The following is a 19052-nucleotide window of genomic DNA, read 5'->3' on the forward strand; positions in this document are numbered from 1 at the left end:
GATAGTTAACTCAATAATTGTATGTATTAAAACAGAATGAAAAAAAAAGGGAACGTGGTTAACCTGTCGGTTGTACAACCGTATTGAGTAGTTTCATTCAATAAGTCACTCTAATGCATGTGATCAATTTGAAATTTGAATTCAATGATAAACCACTGCAAACGAAAAACGATTCTTAGCGAAGACTAGGCTTTATGCCAAGTATATTTCATGAGATGTTTTGGGATATTGCCATTAAAGCAATTTATTTTACTATTAATATTACTGTGACCGATAGGCACCTAAATTAAATTTTTTCCGAAAATATTGCATTTATTATTAATAATTATTAATAATAATAAAATATGTATAATATTTATTACTATCAATATTTAACTGTTAGGGTATTTAATATTGTTTACTACACAGTAATAGTTATTTTTAGAAGGTTACTTTTCCTAATAATTGGAAAAAACTGAAAATTGATTTTCTTATTTGTCAATATTTTAGCTACAATAATGCTTATCAATAATAATTGTGAACCAACACTCATTTTTTTTTTAAATTCTAGTATTAACAATTTATTATGAAGAACCTCTCATTAAATCTTTTAATTTTTTTCAACAAATGAAAATTTTATCGACATTTATAGAAAAAACAAAGATGGTCTGAACGAAGGCGATGTAACTCTTTGGTAACCCATATGATACCAAATATTTATTTGAATAATATTAAAATTTCAGCTCCTACTCTTTTCCTGGTATTTTAAAAATCGCTGAGAATTTTCAATTATAACATCCTAAAAAATAAATACCAACTAGATCCAATTTGCTAACAGAAACCTCCATCGAAGTTGATGATCAAATAACATTCCTACAAGAAAATGTGTCTTTAGAGTTCAGATATAAAAATAAAAAGTAAATTAAGATATTGTTAATATTAATATTATATAATAGAGGAAAAAATGTATCAATGCAGATCTGGCATGTCTATCTTTGATTTTAGATCTAGAACGGATTTAAGTATGAATTGATTTTACAATGATGTAATATTAATATTAATATAAAATTAATATTAATATTAATTAAATATTTATATATTAATTATATTAATATTACAACATTGTAAAATCAATTCATACGTAAATCCGTTCTAGATCTAAAATCAAAGATAGACATGCTGCTACATCTGCATTGATACCTTTTTTTTTCCTATGAACACTAAATATTCTATTATAAATAAATGTGCTTGTACCTATATATTGAGCTTAAACGTATAAAATTGCCTATATTAGCTAAAATAATTTATGAACTATTAATTACTAATTAGGAGTTCAGCATAGGTACATGTGTTTACATTTAATTTTTTTCTGTCTACCTATTATAATTTATTATAATATATTTTTGTATCAATTGACAAATAAACGTTTCTTTAGCGATGATATTAATATCGAATAATTCAATCAAAAATAACATAATCTAATACCTTTATTATATAATATATTTAAACACTAATTTCAAGTTAAATTTTTATCCAATCAATAATACATAATACATTATGTGTACTGGTGTCTGGTGCAATCATATTATGATAGTCAAACCTATCATAAAAATATAAAGATATACAATTCTATATATTTTGATAATTTTTGTAATTTTGGTAACAAAACAATAAAAGGATCTCGCATGAATACCTAATCTCTTCTGATCTTTTATAAATTAATAATTACTGAGATATTGTTTAATTTAATTATTTATTTTGGAAAATAAGTAGGTTTGTACCTATATAGTATATATAGATACATAATTTTGGTTAAAAGTATTTTTGTTTTGCTTAAATATATTAAATGATTTGTACCAATTGACACACATTTTATAGCTCATAAATCTATTAATTTTTGTTGTAGTTTCTTTTTTATTGTGTCCTATGGTAATACATGTTTATTAGCAGTGAATACTGTTTTTTAAAAACACGTAGCATACATTATTAAAACTTAAAAAGTGAATTATGATTTCTAAATGTTTTGAACTTTAGAATTTAGTATGGTATTTATTTCTAGAAATCATAAGTAAAAAAATTCAATATTCAATTTTTAGATTCATTTTTCTGACGGGGATGTGTAGCAGTGTACATATCAGCTTAGCACTGAAAAAGTTAATATTTGAATATTGATATTGATTTAAGTATTTAACCTAAGGATAAAATTATAAATGAACTTGCTAAGAAAATCACAAAATACAATACAATGACCGTTTTGATGATGGTTTAAAATTCTAAATATATTACATTTAGGACATAATTTACATGTTGTGTGTTACTTTATAGTTGAACATATTTTGTACTAACCGTTATATCGTTATGTTATAAATCGGTATAAGCATTGCCACTTTGTAATTGTTTTGGTAAAAAAAATTGACCAGCAAAAAAGTTTATCTCATTGGGTAAATTTATTGCAATAAACCTTTTTTAGTAAAATATACAAATGGATACTACACGCAAATAAATGTCTCTGAAAGTAGCTGTGAAGATTTTTTTTTAATTGGGTGAGAACAAACCGGTGTTAACATTTTATAAAGTTAGACTAGAATACTTATTCAGTTAGTTATATTATAATAGATGTATAATTTATTCATATTAAAATTAAACTGTATAGCATGGTACATATTTTTTTCTTCTTATAATTTATATACTATAATGTATATAGATTTATATTGTAACTATGGGTAAAAAATAAAGCTCAAAGAAAAAGATCCAAAAAACTTAAAATTTGAAATATTTTTAGTAAAAATATTCGATAAAATTATGACTAAAAATATGGTTTGGTTATTGGTTAGAGAAATTATTCAAAACCAAATGTCCTTATAATACTAAAATATTTAAGCTTATCTATAGCTATAGCATACTTGAAATATATTTTGTACTATTTTGTATTATTATGTTATGTGTTTACTCTTTGGAATGTCGACGTACATTTTTAATTTCATAAACCGAAGCAGAATATTATTCGTTGTGTTTAGATCTATGAAAATCAAATTTAAGAGAAGCAAATAGTTATAAGAGCTTAAAGTTGTAATGAGCGGGGTACTTATCCCTGTGTCACTCCATTCCACTTATAACAATTTAAATGCCTAATCAAAAGTTTTTGCACATAAAACAAATCGTCAAAAATTCGATTGTTGTACATCGAAGTAGGTATTCCAAAACATATACCTACTGCTTTAGAATATGGACTTAAAATTAAAGTTTTCATAAAAAAAGTAAAAACTAAGAATGTATAAAGATAACAAATGGCAAAAAATTATATTTTTTTAAGAACAATTTTGTTTATAAAGGCTTGAAATAATTGTACGTAAAACAATGGTTTTCAAAAACGTTAATTGTTTTGAAATAATGTGTAGGCGTCTTCCGTTAAATGTATCATTCGAGTATAATATTATATTACAATAATTATTATTTACGCGGGAAAGAGAATAATATTGCATCATAGATGGGTAGTATTGTCATTGGGCACGTGTGACATCATAAAGAACTATAGACTATAGAATCGGTTCGGTTAAGGACATAGTGCGTGGAGACTATTTTACGGCTTACTACCTACCTACCTAGTACCTATAGTGCCTATAATAATAGGCATTATAATAGTATAAGGCCTATAATACATTAATACCTCTGTCCTCTAATACCTGTATACAATTCGGTGCCTAAGTATCCGATGGGGTATATAATACTATAAATAATTTTATTATAATATCGTACATCTGCAGTGCATGGTATTTTATACATTTGTATACAGCATATTATTAGGTAATCTATTACTATATATACGTATTATACATAGTGTTACTGGTGGGGAGAGGGACTTATGTGTTGTGAATTTATTATTATCATTATTAAAATATTATTATGGGCGTGATTGCGCGATAAGGCGGCAGGTGATTTACGTGACGTCATCTGATCCGTGCCGCCTCCTCCGCCGACTCTGTAATATAGCTTCTGTCGGCGGCGAGGATCAAAGGAGCGGCATCTTAGCCAGCTCAAAAGGAATTACACGCTAAACAATTAGAGTACTCTCCGTACACGTATATATTATATTATAAGCCTCACTTTTGTATTATTTCAAGGGTAACCGAACTGGTTTTTATTATTATCATCATCATCATCATCATCATCATCATCGTCGTAATCATCTTTACTGTCATTGTCGTTCCCCTCACGCTGGGCTCGGGGTCCTCGGCAAGGGCTAAGGACCAGGAGAGGGACTCGTTTCGGTCGACGAAACAATATAGACCAGTGGTAATAAGTAATGAATGGCACATAAATAATAATCTAAAATCGTTTCCGCACGATAGCTACGATATGGCTAACGGTTCCCGGGAAAATACCAAAACGGATATCGCGATCCGCCGAGGTGACGAAAGTCTATCTGGGAATATTCACAGTTTGGGCTAAGAGAAATGTTGAAGATTTGTACGGCAGACCTGATCGGATATTTCAAAACGTTTAAAGTGCTTTTGGAATTTGATGATTTCAAGTTTTTAGCTCCAGTGGACGATTATCGCAATACGGCAGTAGAGGTGTAGACGAGTGTTTGGTTTGGTTATCGTTAAAACGTCTCTAAAACGTGCTTTCAACCGCCACATCGCATAGGTTGACATTAACTGCCAAGGCGTGAAATGTTTAACGATAATTTTTTTGACAAGAAAACTAAAACCGATGAGTGTTTCAAACCTCGCACACCTTAACATTACAAAAACTCCAACGGCAGTATTTCGACCTCCAAGACGAAATTTCAATTATTCGTGTTGATACTTATTTTATACCTAATATATTATAGTATAACATTCTGTATTTCTGTTGCAGGCTACATCCTAATATCTTATGTAATGTTATAGAGACGTAAATTTATTAAGAATATATATTTTCAGTGAATTTCAGTGAATTTCAGCTCGATTTGTTGCACTCGAATTTGTTTTACCTATGAGTTATGTATATACATATACATTAGTTTCGAATTACTAAAATAATTGCACGAGTGTGTAGAATAATTGTCTAGTTGAGCCTGGGCGACTAATAAAATAAATAAGTACATATATACACAAAACTCGATTATAATGGAGACGGGTGTATCTATATTATCTGTTTTTCATTTCGAGAAATTATCACACGCACAGACTGCATTATATTAGTATAATGGATTTTCATCGTCGACGATGTATCCATCGCACGAATATTATATAATAATATTAACTACGTGTGCCTATTGCGTGACTTTGGCCGAACCAAATGAAATCCGTGTTGTTTTTTTTATATACATATCAAACAAAAATGTAGGTAATTTTTTTTATCCATTAATTATCCCGCGGCAACATAGGCCATTTTATGCTATTAGCTATTTTTAAGGAAGTTAAGGCAGAGTTGGTTTACGCCTTTACGGATGTTCGGAACTCGTATATGCGTGGCAAGATTTTTGCTACTAAGAACCCTGGTTGGTCACCCACCCGGGAACTAGTGGCAGACGGCAGTGGACGGTTGAGTACTCTCAACCACGTTGCGTGACTGATTACAGCAACCACGCCATGCCAAGCCACAAATGTAAGCAATATTATTGACAATAAATAACAATACAATATAATATAATAATTCTACTATAGGTAGGTTATGAAGTTGGAAATTTGTATATTCAAAAAAAAGTTCTATAAATATATTCATTGATATTTGGAGGGTGTTTTTAGCTTATTTTTTCAGCACTATTAGGTTGTTGTAGGTAAGCTCACACGTGAAATAAAGTATAATTTGTTTTCGTCATTAAAATGTACCGCAAAAAAGATTTTTTTTTTTTTTTTTGCAGCTTATAGATTCAAAAACTATTACACCGATTTTGACGAAAGTTTCAGAGATTATGTTTAGAGAAAACAGAAAAGTTGAGAAAGTAGTTTGAAACACGATAAAAAAAATATAATTTGCCACATCCAATCTGCCATGGGCGGATTGGCCATATCGGTCGAATTAGTTCACAAAACGTGATACACCGATTACGATGTGCTCGCGTGAATTGAGGTAGGTGCACTAAAACCAATATAGATACAACGATTAATCGCCGTAATTTACGTTTGATCATTTTCCCGAATTGTACATCTTGTGCAATAAAAAAATCAGGCAATATTATTACAATATATGAAGGTTTTCGCCGATGGACCTTCGCCGGCTGATATCGAGCGGCTATGATAGCGACTACAAAAGGCACAGTAAATATCTGTCAATAAAAATCATTCGTCCTATATACAACACTCGTACGATTTATTACACATGACGTGTATATATTTTGTACGCTTCATAATTTATTACAGACAAATTGCCGTTCTAGACGCCGCGTATCCACTGCCGTTAACACTCGGTAGGTAATTGACTCCCATTAAAAACGATCATATGTGCATGGGCAATTATTCCTATACATTGACAACGACTTTAAATTACACACACACACATACACACACACACACACACACACACACACACACACACACACACACACACACACACACACACACACGCACAATGCTATGTTTGTAACCTGTACAGTGTTACGGTGTGAAATAGTATTATTGTGACTGCAATGCTGTGCAGTGCATATGGTGTGGTAGGCTGCAGAAATTAGGACTTGGGACTTATAGTAAACATCGCGATGTACGTTTTGGAACGGATTTTTTTTGGCGTGACGGAAAATTTATAAAAGTAAAAATGTCTGATGACAAGTGATAAACTATAATATTATCGTTGCGCTCGTTCAGGTCTCCCACCCTCGTTGATCTAATATCATAAATTATTTTGATTTAAGGTCATTTGTCTGTCGTATGTATAATATGTATTGTTGTTGTTTAATTACGTATAGTTGACGATATATGCATGTTTAATGTAAATGTCATGTTTTTGATTTGTATCTGTCGTCTCGTGAGTACCGAGTACCGACAGTAGGTATGTTAGTATAAGACGTTCTTAGATGCCGTTTGCTCGTTCACTTCTGTATTTTCTGTACGTCCTCAGTTTAAAAAAAAACCACAACTACGATGTATTTAAATGTAACTTAACATAATATTATATAATTTATGATGAATATATTATATTTGAAGAATAAATTACAATTAACAACAGTTTACATAATTATTGACATCTTACAACTTCTCTACAAAAAATTTATGATAATTTAAACAATGATTCGGTGAGAATTTGAAACAAATAATATAAATCATTTCAATATTATTTTATCAAGTTCTATAAAAATACTATAGTCATATTTGTTTAGAAATCATTTTATTCATAAAACTATACGTTTGTAAAAATATAATCGCCAAAAAACATTATAACGACGATACAGATATTATATTATTTTTAAGTCTTTTAAAATGTATTATTATAACCTATAATGTATTAAGCAATAATATGTTTGATCAAACTAAATGATAATTTGTTTTTTGTTTTAGATAAGTGAAATATTATTAAGCTATGCCTCAGTGACACATGGCGGATGATGAAAAAAATGTCCTCGTAGTACAAAACGATATATCAAAGGAACAGACTGAGTAACGGATAAAAAATTGTATTCATCCCATCTAATGTTTTATTTTCCTAGAAGTTAACCAGCATGCGTATAATAATTGTTTATTAATTCTACAATTCGGTCACAAGTTGTATATTCATTTTTATAGGAATAACCTTCATTTGTCGTAATTATATTTTAAAGTAATGGATTGAACATCAACAATAACTACTTAATGAACATTTACATTGTTCTCTTGATATATATATATATATAAATAACAAAGCACGAATTTAAATAAAGAAGAAGACTTAAGAAATGTACAATGTACGGAAATACTGCAACAAATATTTAATAATACATCTAATTTCACAATTTAGTTGGAGACAAATATTATGATTGTTAAATAATAATTAAAGTAATTACTAATACAGAATCTTGCAGACCAAATGCGGTGTGATTGGGGTATGGCCCACGAGTTACGATTATGGTTTTTTCTCGTTATACTGTATTACTGTCAGAATAATAAATGTATACAAAATTCATTGTAATTTGTACTATGTATACATATATTATACCATCATACCTAATTATATAGTATTTTGTACATAAATTATGCATTTATATTTGTGTTAACGAATTATTAAACATCGTCGGAACATGTAATCGAATCCAAGATAGTTTGTAAACATAAAATAAGTATCAACTACGCTTATTATTTAAAAAAAAGTCGTTGTTTTTTTTTACGTATCGCGTACAACTATAAAAGTGTCCAGCAATAAAATTAATCAAACAGGATTTTATACTAAAAACAGTATTATAACCATACCTATTATAATTTTCCATGACAATAAAAACAGTCTATATACGTACGGGGAATCAAATACGATGAATACAAATAATAATATAAATGCTTATTTAAATGTTAATTTTCCAAATTCGTGTTGGGTTTTTAATATTATGTAAAATGTTTTTTGATTGCCTTCTTAGCATATTTAATACATTAATAAATCTTTTACGTTTAATGACATTTTTTTTTGTCAATGCTATATGTAGTTTATTTCACTTGTATTCGACATAATATAGGGTTAAAGTGGGTATAATAATAACAATAACAAATAATAACCTACATGCGAGATCAAACGCAGGCCCGCCGGCGTAATGTTTTATTTTTATTTTGAAACGTCATTTTCAGCTTACATGTCAACGACGGAAATTTACATAGTAAGGCCATCATTTTCATTTTAAGCGCTTGGTTTTTACATAAATATTGGAATCTAATAAAAATTACGAGGATATTTCAATTTATTTTAATAAATTGTATAACGCGGGGGTATCAATCATTTAATTATCACAAAGAGTTGAAATATTTCTATGTAAAATGTTCAAATCTTCATGACCAACATAATAATTCATTGCAGGATACAACCAATTTTATTCACTTACAAGTTTGACGAAAAGATTTACTTGATTTAAAATGTACACAGTAATATAGTGTCGAAACAAACTGCACTGTTTAAATTTTTACGAATATAATATAACTAAACGCATTTATGTAGCATGCAACTATATAAAATATTTTAGCTTAACATCGATTTTTTTTTTATATTGTTCATTGATTACATTTAAGATAAGTATTTAAAAAAAATGAATATATTCTTACCTGTAGATTACCGGCTATAATAATATACGAGTACTATATAGTAAATTGTCAACAAATATATTATAGTGTATCGCACACATTATTATTTACCATAAAAAATTATATAGATAATTAAAACTAACTACAATACATTGGTGTGTCAATAATCAATTTTCATCCTACCAATGTATATTTTATACTGTCATATTATTATATACTATTATATAGGTAGGTATACATTTAAATATTACGTGCTTATAATAATTCCGATTTACGTAACTTAAACACTTAATATCATATACCTACAACATTTACAATACCACATAGTATTTTGTTTTTCTAACATATTATTAACATGCAGAATCAATAAGTATAAAAAATTACAATAATTGTCTGAAAAGCAATGTCATTATTATAACTTCATATTATTCTATTAATGTTATTTTAGCTATGGTAATATGATGTACCCACTACCTTAGTTTTTCGTGATAGTTGATTTTGATGCGCCGGTTTACTATTAAGGTAAATTAGAGCGGCAATTATCCGTAAGTCAAATGCCTACCATCGGATCGAGTGCAATCGCCACTGAATATACCTGTACCTACTACACAGACACCTACGGGGCCAACATCGTGTGAGTCGCAAGTAGTGTACCCACCGAAAATGGACTATTGTATTTGCATTAGTAAAATTAACGTTATTAGTGTATTTTTGAATAGTGGTAAAAAATCCATATTATACAATTAATGTCAAAAGGTCCTTCACTAACTCATAAAAATCTTGGAAGACGAGAGTTTATAGATTATGCCATACTATAGTTGATATTATCTAGTATATTCATAGACATATATATTTAACAACTAGATAGCCCACTATCCCCAAGCACTGTACAGGATTTTGAAGTTAGTCCGCCATTTGCCTAAACGGCAATGTTTACATTGTTATATGATAACACGATATAGATAACTGACAAAACCCATAGACATATATATATGCCTATGACAAAACCATTGGGGCTTACTGTTTTTTTATTTATATCTATAATCTATAAGTATATTATACATGAATGTTGGGATCTATGGGATTTTAATCAAATTTCGATGTAGTTCACCATGACGAAATAACCCCGTACGCACACAGTGTTATCGTAAAAAACCGTATTTGAACGTTGAAATATACTAAAAAGTCGTTTTGTTTTTACGTCTCTGATTGTGGAGCGGACGAGTGCACACGAAACAAACGGCGGGCCTTGTTGGCCGGTGGTGGTGGGAGGGGTGGGGTGGGGAGGAAACGTCGGGTATTATAATATAATATGGTGTAGGTAGGCATACACACCGACGCGCGGTACAATAATATACTCAAAGTATAATAATAGAATAATGACGATAATAATAAACCTCGAGCAAGCGGGGTGCCGCCCCTCAATCAGCAGGAGCCGAAGTTTATATGCCGAAGCAGGTGCGCGCGCACGACGTATAATATACATAATAATAATAATAATAATAATAATAATAATAATATAATATTATGTCGTCGGCGCGTAGTAAAAACAGAGACGTATATACATTATTATTATTATTATTATTATTATATATTTAAAGACCGATCGGCGGCGTCGGCGTCGGCGGCGGCTCACAAAGGCGCGGGATCAGGGCGGCGGCGGCGGCGGCGGTGGCTGTGGCGGCACACATCAAAACCTGTTGGCTCGTGGCTAACCCCCCGGCCCGCCGCCGCACCGTTCTTTGAGGAGCTTTGCCGGTCACCGGACGCCGCCGCCGAACAAAATAATAATAATAATAATAATAATATGAAATATAATATTTATAACGCGCGTCGTATATAGAAATACGGTGGGAAAAATATAACATTATACGTCTTAATATAGTTCATACTATTGTAATATTTAACAACAATTGTATCATAATCGGTGTTCAGTATAATAACATCGCTATAATTCTTAATCCTGACGCCATTTATACAACACGTTCTTTTGTACAACCATGGACATCAGAGACAGAACTGTGGACGGAATTGTGAATTTCGAATCTGTAGGAATACGCGGCTTCGTAGATAATATTATTTTAGTTTACACCCACATTGTTTGTTTGTTTTATCATATTGTTCGATGTATATCCACCAAGAATTTGTTATGCACAAGTCAGTATTATAGGCCCATGATCTTTTGTAACATATTTTTTAAGCTTTTTGTACATTAAAATAATTGGCGAGATATTCTCTTCAATATATTGAAACATGTTTTTTCTAACAAATACAGGAATTTGGTCTAAATATTATATCGAATGGTTTCGAGCTCACGGTAAGTACGACTTGTTTACTTCGTTCTTTTTCGAAGACTCGTGTCTCATACTATTATGCTGATGTGTTACATGATAATATGCGTAAAATAGTTTTTTTTAATAATGGTATTGTGGCAGTTGTAAATTTATTTTTGTAACTTTTTGTTTCTTATGGTTTGCAATATATGATTTAATATAGATTTGTAAGACCTTACAAGTTTTACAAATCATAGTATTTTCATTATATTTTGATATTTGCGTATATAGGTATGTCCTAACAAGTTATGCTTAGGCTGCTTTATTATTATAAGATGAATTTAAATAATATATATATTTAATGTTAATCCTTTAAACAGAAATCGATAAATTATTAATAAACTATTAATTTTAATTCACACGCGCATTCAAAATATTTCGACATATTTACATTTATATTAGCACATTCTTAAATTGTTGGTGCATTGATGTTCAGTTCAATACTAAAGGTGTGAATACTGAATCATGATTGTTGATCAAAGTTAAACATTTTTGCAAAAGTTAACACCCATCTTCCCACGCGTAAATCATTCTAAACGAAAAGCGCTCCTTATACAGTCCATAAATATAAAAACTAAAAAGTTTTTCTTCAATGTCAGTGACAATTCGGAACGCAAAGTAAAGTAGACTAATTTTTTTTTTTAACGGATCCCTGGTAACTAGTAAGATCTTAACAATGTACATAATTTTAGATTGAAATTGAAACAAAAACGTAATTTATCCTATATAAACGCTTAGGACACACAAATTCACAGCCCTCAACCCTCAACAAAAATTTAAACACTAAAATAATGCATTTTCATACTATAACATCGACTCAACTCATAGTTTGCCTAGACGAAGTTCAGAAGCTAGTAAATGCTAGTGATTTCGAGGACATTTATTTTTTGAAGACAAAAATGAGTCATTTTCACCAGAAACGTGGACAAGCGATGTCACGGGCGTTTAAATCGTCAAGCTTTACGGTCTTGCCGGCAGTGGTAATGTAACCTTAGTATCAATATCAATTTGAATGGCAGCGCGGGCACGGAATTCAGTGGCGAGAAAAAATAACTACCGTTACAATGTCCTCCTCCCTAGAAGTAGCGAACATTTTTTTGGGAACATACACTGCAGAACCTTCAGAAGAGTGGACTACATATTTTCAGTGACCCAGCGCGTCTGGTATTATTATAGGTTTTCTCGGTGTATTGTATTATATTATTAGGTATATATTGTCGGGTAGTAAGGAAAGAAAATTAAAGAACTATAGAATTCTACCCTAGGTCTAACTCTAACAGATTGTATATTTGTACATATATATTATATTATGTGTATCGCGTGTATGCGTACCTGTGTATATGCCCTCGGTGTCTTCGCATTTCCACACGGTCACGCCCACGTCCACGTAGAACATGAACACGGGGTGGCCGAACTTGTAAGCGGGGAACGGGTCGAGCACGAGGAACGCGTCGTGCGGCTTGCCTGTGAGCTGCGCGTCGCTGTCCAGGAGTACGGCTACCACTGTCTCGTTGCGGGGCAGTAGTCCGCCGAAGTAAAGGCGCACGTCCTTGGCTGACATGTCGGAAAGCTCGTGACACTTTACCGGATCGTATGCCTCGTAACAGTTGTGCGCCACCAGACGCGTGAACGCCAGGTCAGCGAGTTCGTACACGACGTCCGCCCTGAGAGCGGCGGCGGCGGCCGAGACGGCGGATTCGGTGGTTGTAGATGTACCGGGGGTGGAGGGGTAATCGTCCGAGGCGGAATCGTCGGAACCGGAAGCGGAATCGTCGGGGGAAATGGAATCGGCGGAAGCGGAATCGGCGGCCCAGACCAACAGCAGCGCGGCCAACGCGACGGCCGCGTAACGTCCAAGTCGAGCCGACCTAGACATCATGACGACGACGACGGTGATGATATTGCAGATATTGTGCGAGCAGCGATATCGTCGTGTGCCAGACGAAACGTTATCTGAACCGTGACGAGTCGGTGACGGCCAAGTGTTGGATTGAGTTCGGTCGGATGTGCTCCGGGTGGGTGACGGCGGCGGCGGCGGTGATGCGATGTGGGTGTGCACAACTGCAGCGGTCGGTCGTGACGGTTCGCGTGGCGGTATGCTTATGCGGCGGGACGGCGACGTTTTCTGGCCGGCCAAGGGCGGTGCGCGCGCGCGCTCTCCGTCCTCGGGGAGGAGGTGGTGGTGGGAGGCGAAACGTCAAGAGTTATAATACACATTACATTATATATTATGTTATTATTATTATTATTATTATTATATGCTATTATAGTCGAGCCCGAGTGCGTTACCCAACCCCCACCGAGGTATATTTACTACCCCGATTCGGCCACGGACCCCTGTGTGCGTGTGTATTTGTGTATGTGTGTGTGTGTGACGTGTGTGCATGTGTGAGCGTGTGAGCGTGTGAGTGTGCGCGCGCGTTCCGTACAGGGGCGGAGTTTCGGTTTACAAGCGCGGCGAGAGATCAAAGGAGCTTACCGCCGACTCGTTAGTGGGGCACACACACACACACACACACACACACACACACACACACACACACACACACACACATCGCAATAGTACATATAATATTTTACCAGTGTGTGTACGCTCACAGGTAAATCAGGATAGAGACCGATTTCTAATTTCCTCTCTGTCTCTCTCCGATTCTGGCATCTCCGTCTCTGTCCGTCAGGCCTAATATATTATATTATTATATTATAGGTATAAGGTACGTTCTCCGGCGTCGTGTGATGTTGCGTATGTATAGTATAGTACTATATGTGCATCTGTGAGCGTACTGCTGTACCTACATAAGTCCGTCTCGTTCTATCGCTATTCATCAACAAACGCCGCCAAAAAGACGAGTGCACACCACAATAATATATGTGTATAATATATAATACCTCTGTACCTTTTTTTTTTTTTTTTACTCCACCGTTCTAATCTCTTTTGAGCCGGGCCGCACTTGCCGCACGGTCGTATAGTGTTTTTGACGCCCGGAACGATATGAAGAAATAATGATAATAATAATAATAATAATAGTATATCCGATGCCTGTCAAGCGCGGCAATGGGGTTTTAAACGGCCCGCCACCGCGGCGGTACTACATCATAATATATTATACGAACCCCTTTTTCTGGAAATTAATAAATAAAATAGTGTAATATCATGTTATACATACGCACCGCCGAAATCACTACAATACCGTTACCACGAAAAATATTTCGTTATTATATTATATATCTCAGGGATAAAGCGGTAACCTATATGTGTATACTATCAAGTAGTACAGCGCCGCCCTAGTTTATTACGATTTACTTAGCACTGATATTATTCTTGACCGTTTTATTTTTCTGGTTTTTTTGTTTATCGGTGACATACTCCTCTTTTTATCTTTTAAAACTTATCTTCCTCTATTTTTTTTACCAGGTTTGTCGTTTATAGAAATATATATTACACAGAATATACAAATCATTTTCTACTATAATTATCTATTACAGCGTAATTGTTTCATATATACATAATATATATATAATACATAATATATATAGTTACTATATAGTTCATGTAACTACAATATTTACGTATATGATAAATATATAACTTATTTTCGAAAAACATTTATAGAAAAGAACGATATTGCGTTATCGGACTAGGTGGGTACAAGTTTAAAACAGTTGGTAAGACCAAACTATTTAGGTTACTTATAATATTATCATAAATAAATAGGTGCCAATAGGTATAGTATTTTGCTGACCGATTTTGAGTTGTGAAATAAACTGTCAGTTTTGAATGTTTTTTGATATAAAAACATATTAAATATGTATGATTTAATGTTTTTTCATATAGTGGAGAAAATATCGAATACTTTTGTTTGGCAAACGAACGAACTCTGTTTATACTGCACTCAAGTAAAGCTTACATATATTTAAATGATCACTCCACTTACCAGCTTCGTATGAATACTATACTGCCACTAAACAAGCACTTAATATAGCCTGAGATTTAGTCGGATTCGTCTAACACCTCACTTGTAACGTTTACATGTAACTACAGAAAAATTCGCTTATAACGCTTTTCAAGAGACCATCTCAAAAGAACGTCTTAGGTGGGCATTAAATAGTTCAGAAAAAGTCTATAGATCGGTGGAAAATAGCGTCTTTTGCGTCAAATGGAAATGTGTATTTAAAATATGGTTTAATGTACAATATATATAAGTCGTTGATTTCGTCACAGTTACATTGGTCCATTCCTTGTACAGTGGAAGCCGCTAATTATTAGGAACACTTTTGGATCTAGGTGAAAATGTGAAATGTGTCAATTAACCTACTGTTTCTAACAGGTGATTGGTAACGATTCATTTAAGGACGGTTCTTAGACATTTTGTTTCATTAGCCATAGCCGCCCCAAGAAGAGGGAGGGGCAATGGGACAGGTGCCCTAGGGCGCCATAAAAACGAACGATAAAAAGAAAAATTTGGTGTTTTAATTTAGATATTAAATTTCCAATAATATGTTATGCATATAGGTTAAAATAATGTATAAATATCAATATTACCAAAGGATAGAATATTATTCAAACATTATTGTTGATGATATAATATTTTTCTATTGTAATTTTCATTAACAACTCTTACGAGGAACCTTGTATTACATTTTCAAGTTATTTGACCGAATGAACATTTTTATCGACAATAATTTTTAAAAAAAAACTAAAATAAATCGACATTTTCTTGTACCTTAATAATATATATAGTACAAAAAATGCCAAAATATTTTGAAAATGTTCATGCATGTATACGGTTATTTTCATTGGAGTTAAACCAAAAAACAATATATATATTACATATTATGTTGTTTCGAGTAATTTGTAGGTTCAATATTAATTCATAGAGTAATTATTTGACATGCATTCAATAGGTACAGGTTATGCTTTTTGATCTAAGTCAGCCATAGCCCATGAACCGGGGTGACACGTGGTGAATTTCACTGTAGTTGAAAACCTATATAGATTTGAATCATGCTGGGTATTCGATTTCGCCACGAATTAAATTGCCGCGACAATAGTTGCCCGGCGACTTTAATAGACGATTTTTTTTTTGTGTTAGTTAGTATACGTGCAAATTGCTACCAACCTTTTGAAGTCTAATAGGCGAATGAGTCAATCAAATAATGAATTGGTCCAATACACGACGACCACTGTATTTTTGGGTGATCTACTCTTCCAAAAAAATCAACCTTTCCGTTTACCGTCAAGTCCGTTTACCGCTAGAACAAATGAATAATGTATTTCCAATTTCCGCTACTACAATTTTCAGTTATTATATTTTGGTAACCTCTTGCTATGAAAACATATAAAGTTATTGATAATTGTTGGCAATGAATTTTAAAATAAAAACAGCAATTAGTTAATCAATTATTTGTTTAATATACATTTTTAAAAAGCCATTCGCGTAATACTTATAAATTAAATAAATAATCTTTTATTGTATACATAGAATTTTGTTTTAACAGTTAATACATTAGATATCAAAATCACATAAAAATATAATAAATTTAAATTATATAGGTAAAACAAATGAGGTTTATAATTTGATAAATATATAATACCATTAAGAAGTTTATATAAATTGATTAATATAATTTTTATATATATATACATCAAATAAGTAATATGTTCAATATTTAATTATACCTTTAAAATTAAATTATTTTATGAAGTTAGGCACTAAATTACACGAATTAGTATTTTTACAAGTATAAAACATATTATTATTTTATTTTATCAATCTTATATGGGTATACAACTTTAAAAAAAATGATTATTATCTCTTTTTAATTACTTTTAATCATTTCCTCAATGCAATATTTCAATTTTATTATAAGGGGCTACCAAAATATAAGAACCGAAATTTGTATTAACGGAATATGGAAATATATATATTATTATACTGCCGGAAAACTGACGTCGCGGTAAACGGAAAGATCGATTTTGGCTGAAAACGGAGACTGACGTATTTTTATCAATTCAATGTTGGTTAATAAATTAAAACAAAAATTACTGTGATTTAAGATATATTTAAATTATTACTTTTAAATATGAAGTTTTATTGTCATTCTTCTGATATGAATATGCTAACTCATGTTATTAGATTCACTTATTTTTTATTTTTCAAATGCTTAGATGATTAATTTTTGACGTACCTCAATAGATACTTATTTATTATTTTTATCCTTTTGAGGTATATTAGACATATTACAAAATACATAATAATTTCAAATTAATAAAATAAAGTAGGGAAGTATTATCGAGTTATTAAATATTATTATTATACTATTGTTACTATTATTTATACAAGCATGCTATGATAGTAGGGTGTCACTGGTCACATTGTCTCTGCTCATTATCTACAACGGTTATCATTGAATTCAAATGTAACACTTTAATTACAATAAAATGCTTGGCAATCAGTACTATAATAAAACAGACCCACTTGTGCAAATTTTTCATTTAATTATCCAATTTTATTAAAATTTGAACTTGAAAGTTGAAATATCTATAAAAAAACTTGTGACTATGTATTTTCGATATTTAATAATTACATTTTATATTTTAATAAATAATTTATAATTTATAATAATTTTGAATTTTAAATTTAAATATAATAATTATGATTTGGAGTAGTAAATGAGGAAACATTGTCCTAAAAAATGCAAATGAACATGAAATGAAGGAAATAATTAATATTATTGATAACCCTAGTTTTATAGTGTGTCAGGAAGAACTTTCTAGAATATCTTGTTCTATATTATACAAGCGTGTGTAAAGTATTTCTAAACTGAAAAAAAACACAATAAAGGCCTGCATAATTATATAATAATAACGATTGTGTACCTATATGGATGAATGAAAATTATATATTATTGATATACTCTAGAGTATACTATAATGGTAACAAATAACAATAATGGTTTGATTTAGTTCAGTAATAAATGCAATACTATATAAAATGATTATTATCTTTACAGCATACATCTGCTGCTGGAATAAAAGCATCCATCACGGAATACATAAATAAAATGACAAAAAAAAATTAGGAGGTTGAACGATTTTACTAAAATCGTATGACAAATACAAGTGTTAGCCAGTCTTCTCTCAAGATGCGAAATAAAAATAAAAAAACCTTTGTTTAACATACTTTACTTATACTGCTACTTATATACAAAATGTAACTTACTAGTAAATAAAAACAATATATTTTATCATGTTTCGTAATATGTTATGACTTATGAGCATAATATTGAAAAAATTGTATTTACTATTTTTTTTTTATCAACCTAGTGTTGTGGTATTTTTGTATTTTATTTGATCAATATTAATTGCATGGTTGCTAATTTTTAATACCTAATTGCATACATATCAACAAGTGCATTTTTACTACTCAGCCTTGGGCACATATAAAACTTACACACTGGACAGTGCTATTTATTGTCCAATAACAACCTAATGTACTTAACTTTTTAATTCAAAAAGTCATGTTGTATAAACTCCATTTGTATTCAAAAAATTTTTTAATTC

General features: G+C 31.5%; 1 protein-coding gene across 1 annotated transcript in view; it reads right to left on the reverse strand.

The window, feature by feature from the left end:
- Positions 1–13367, reverse strand: part of LOC111029412 — a 34075-nt gene extending 20708 nt beyond the window's left edge. The window contains exon 1 of the mRNA XM_022308433.1: positions 12821–13367. Within this exon, the coding sequence (XP_022164125.1) occupies positions 12821–13367 (547 nt within the window). The remainder of the gene's footprint in view (positions 1–12820) is intronic.
- Positions 13368–19052: the final 5685 nt, after the last annotated feature.

The sequence above is a fragment of the Myzus persicae genome, unplaced genomic scaffold (assembly GCF_001856785.1).
Source record: "Myzus persicae strain clone G006 unplaced genomic scaffold, MPER_G0061.0, whole genome shotgun sequence".
NCBI classification, from domain to species: domain Eukaryota; kingdom Metazoa; phylum Arthropoda; class Insecta; order Hemiptera; family Aphididae; genus Myzus; species Myzus persicae.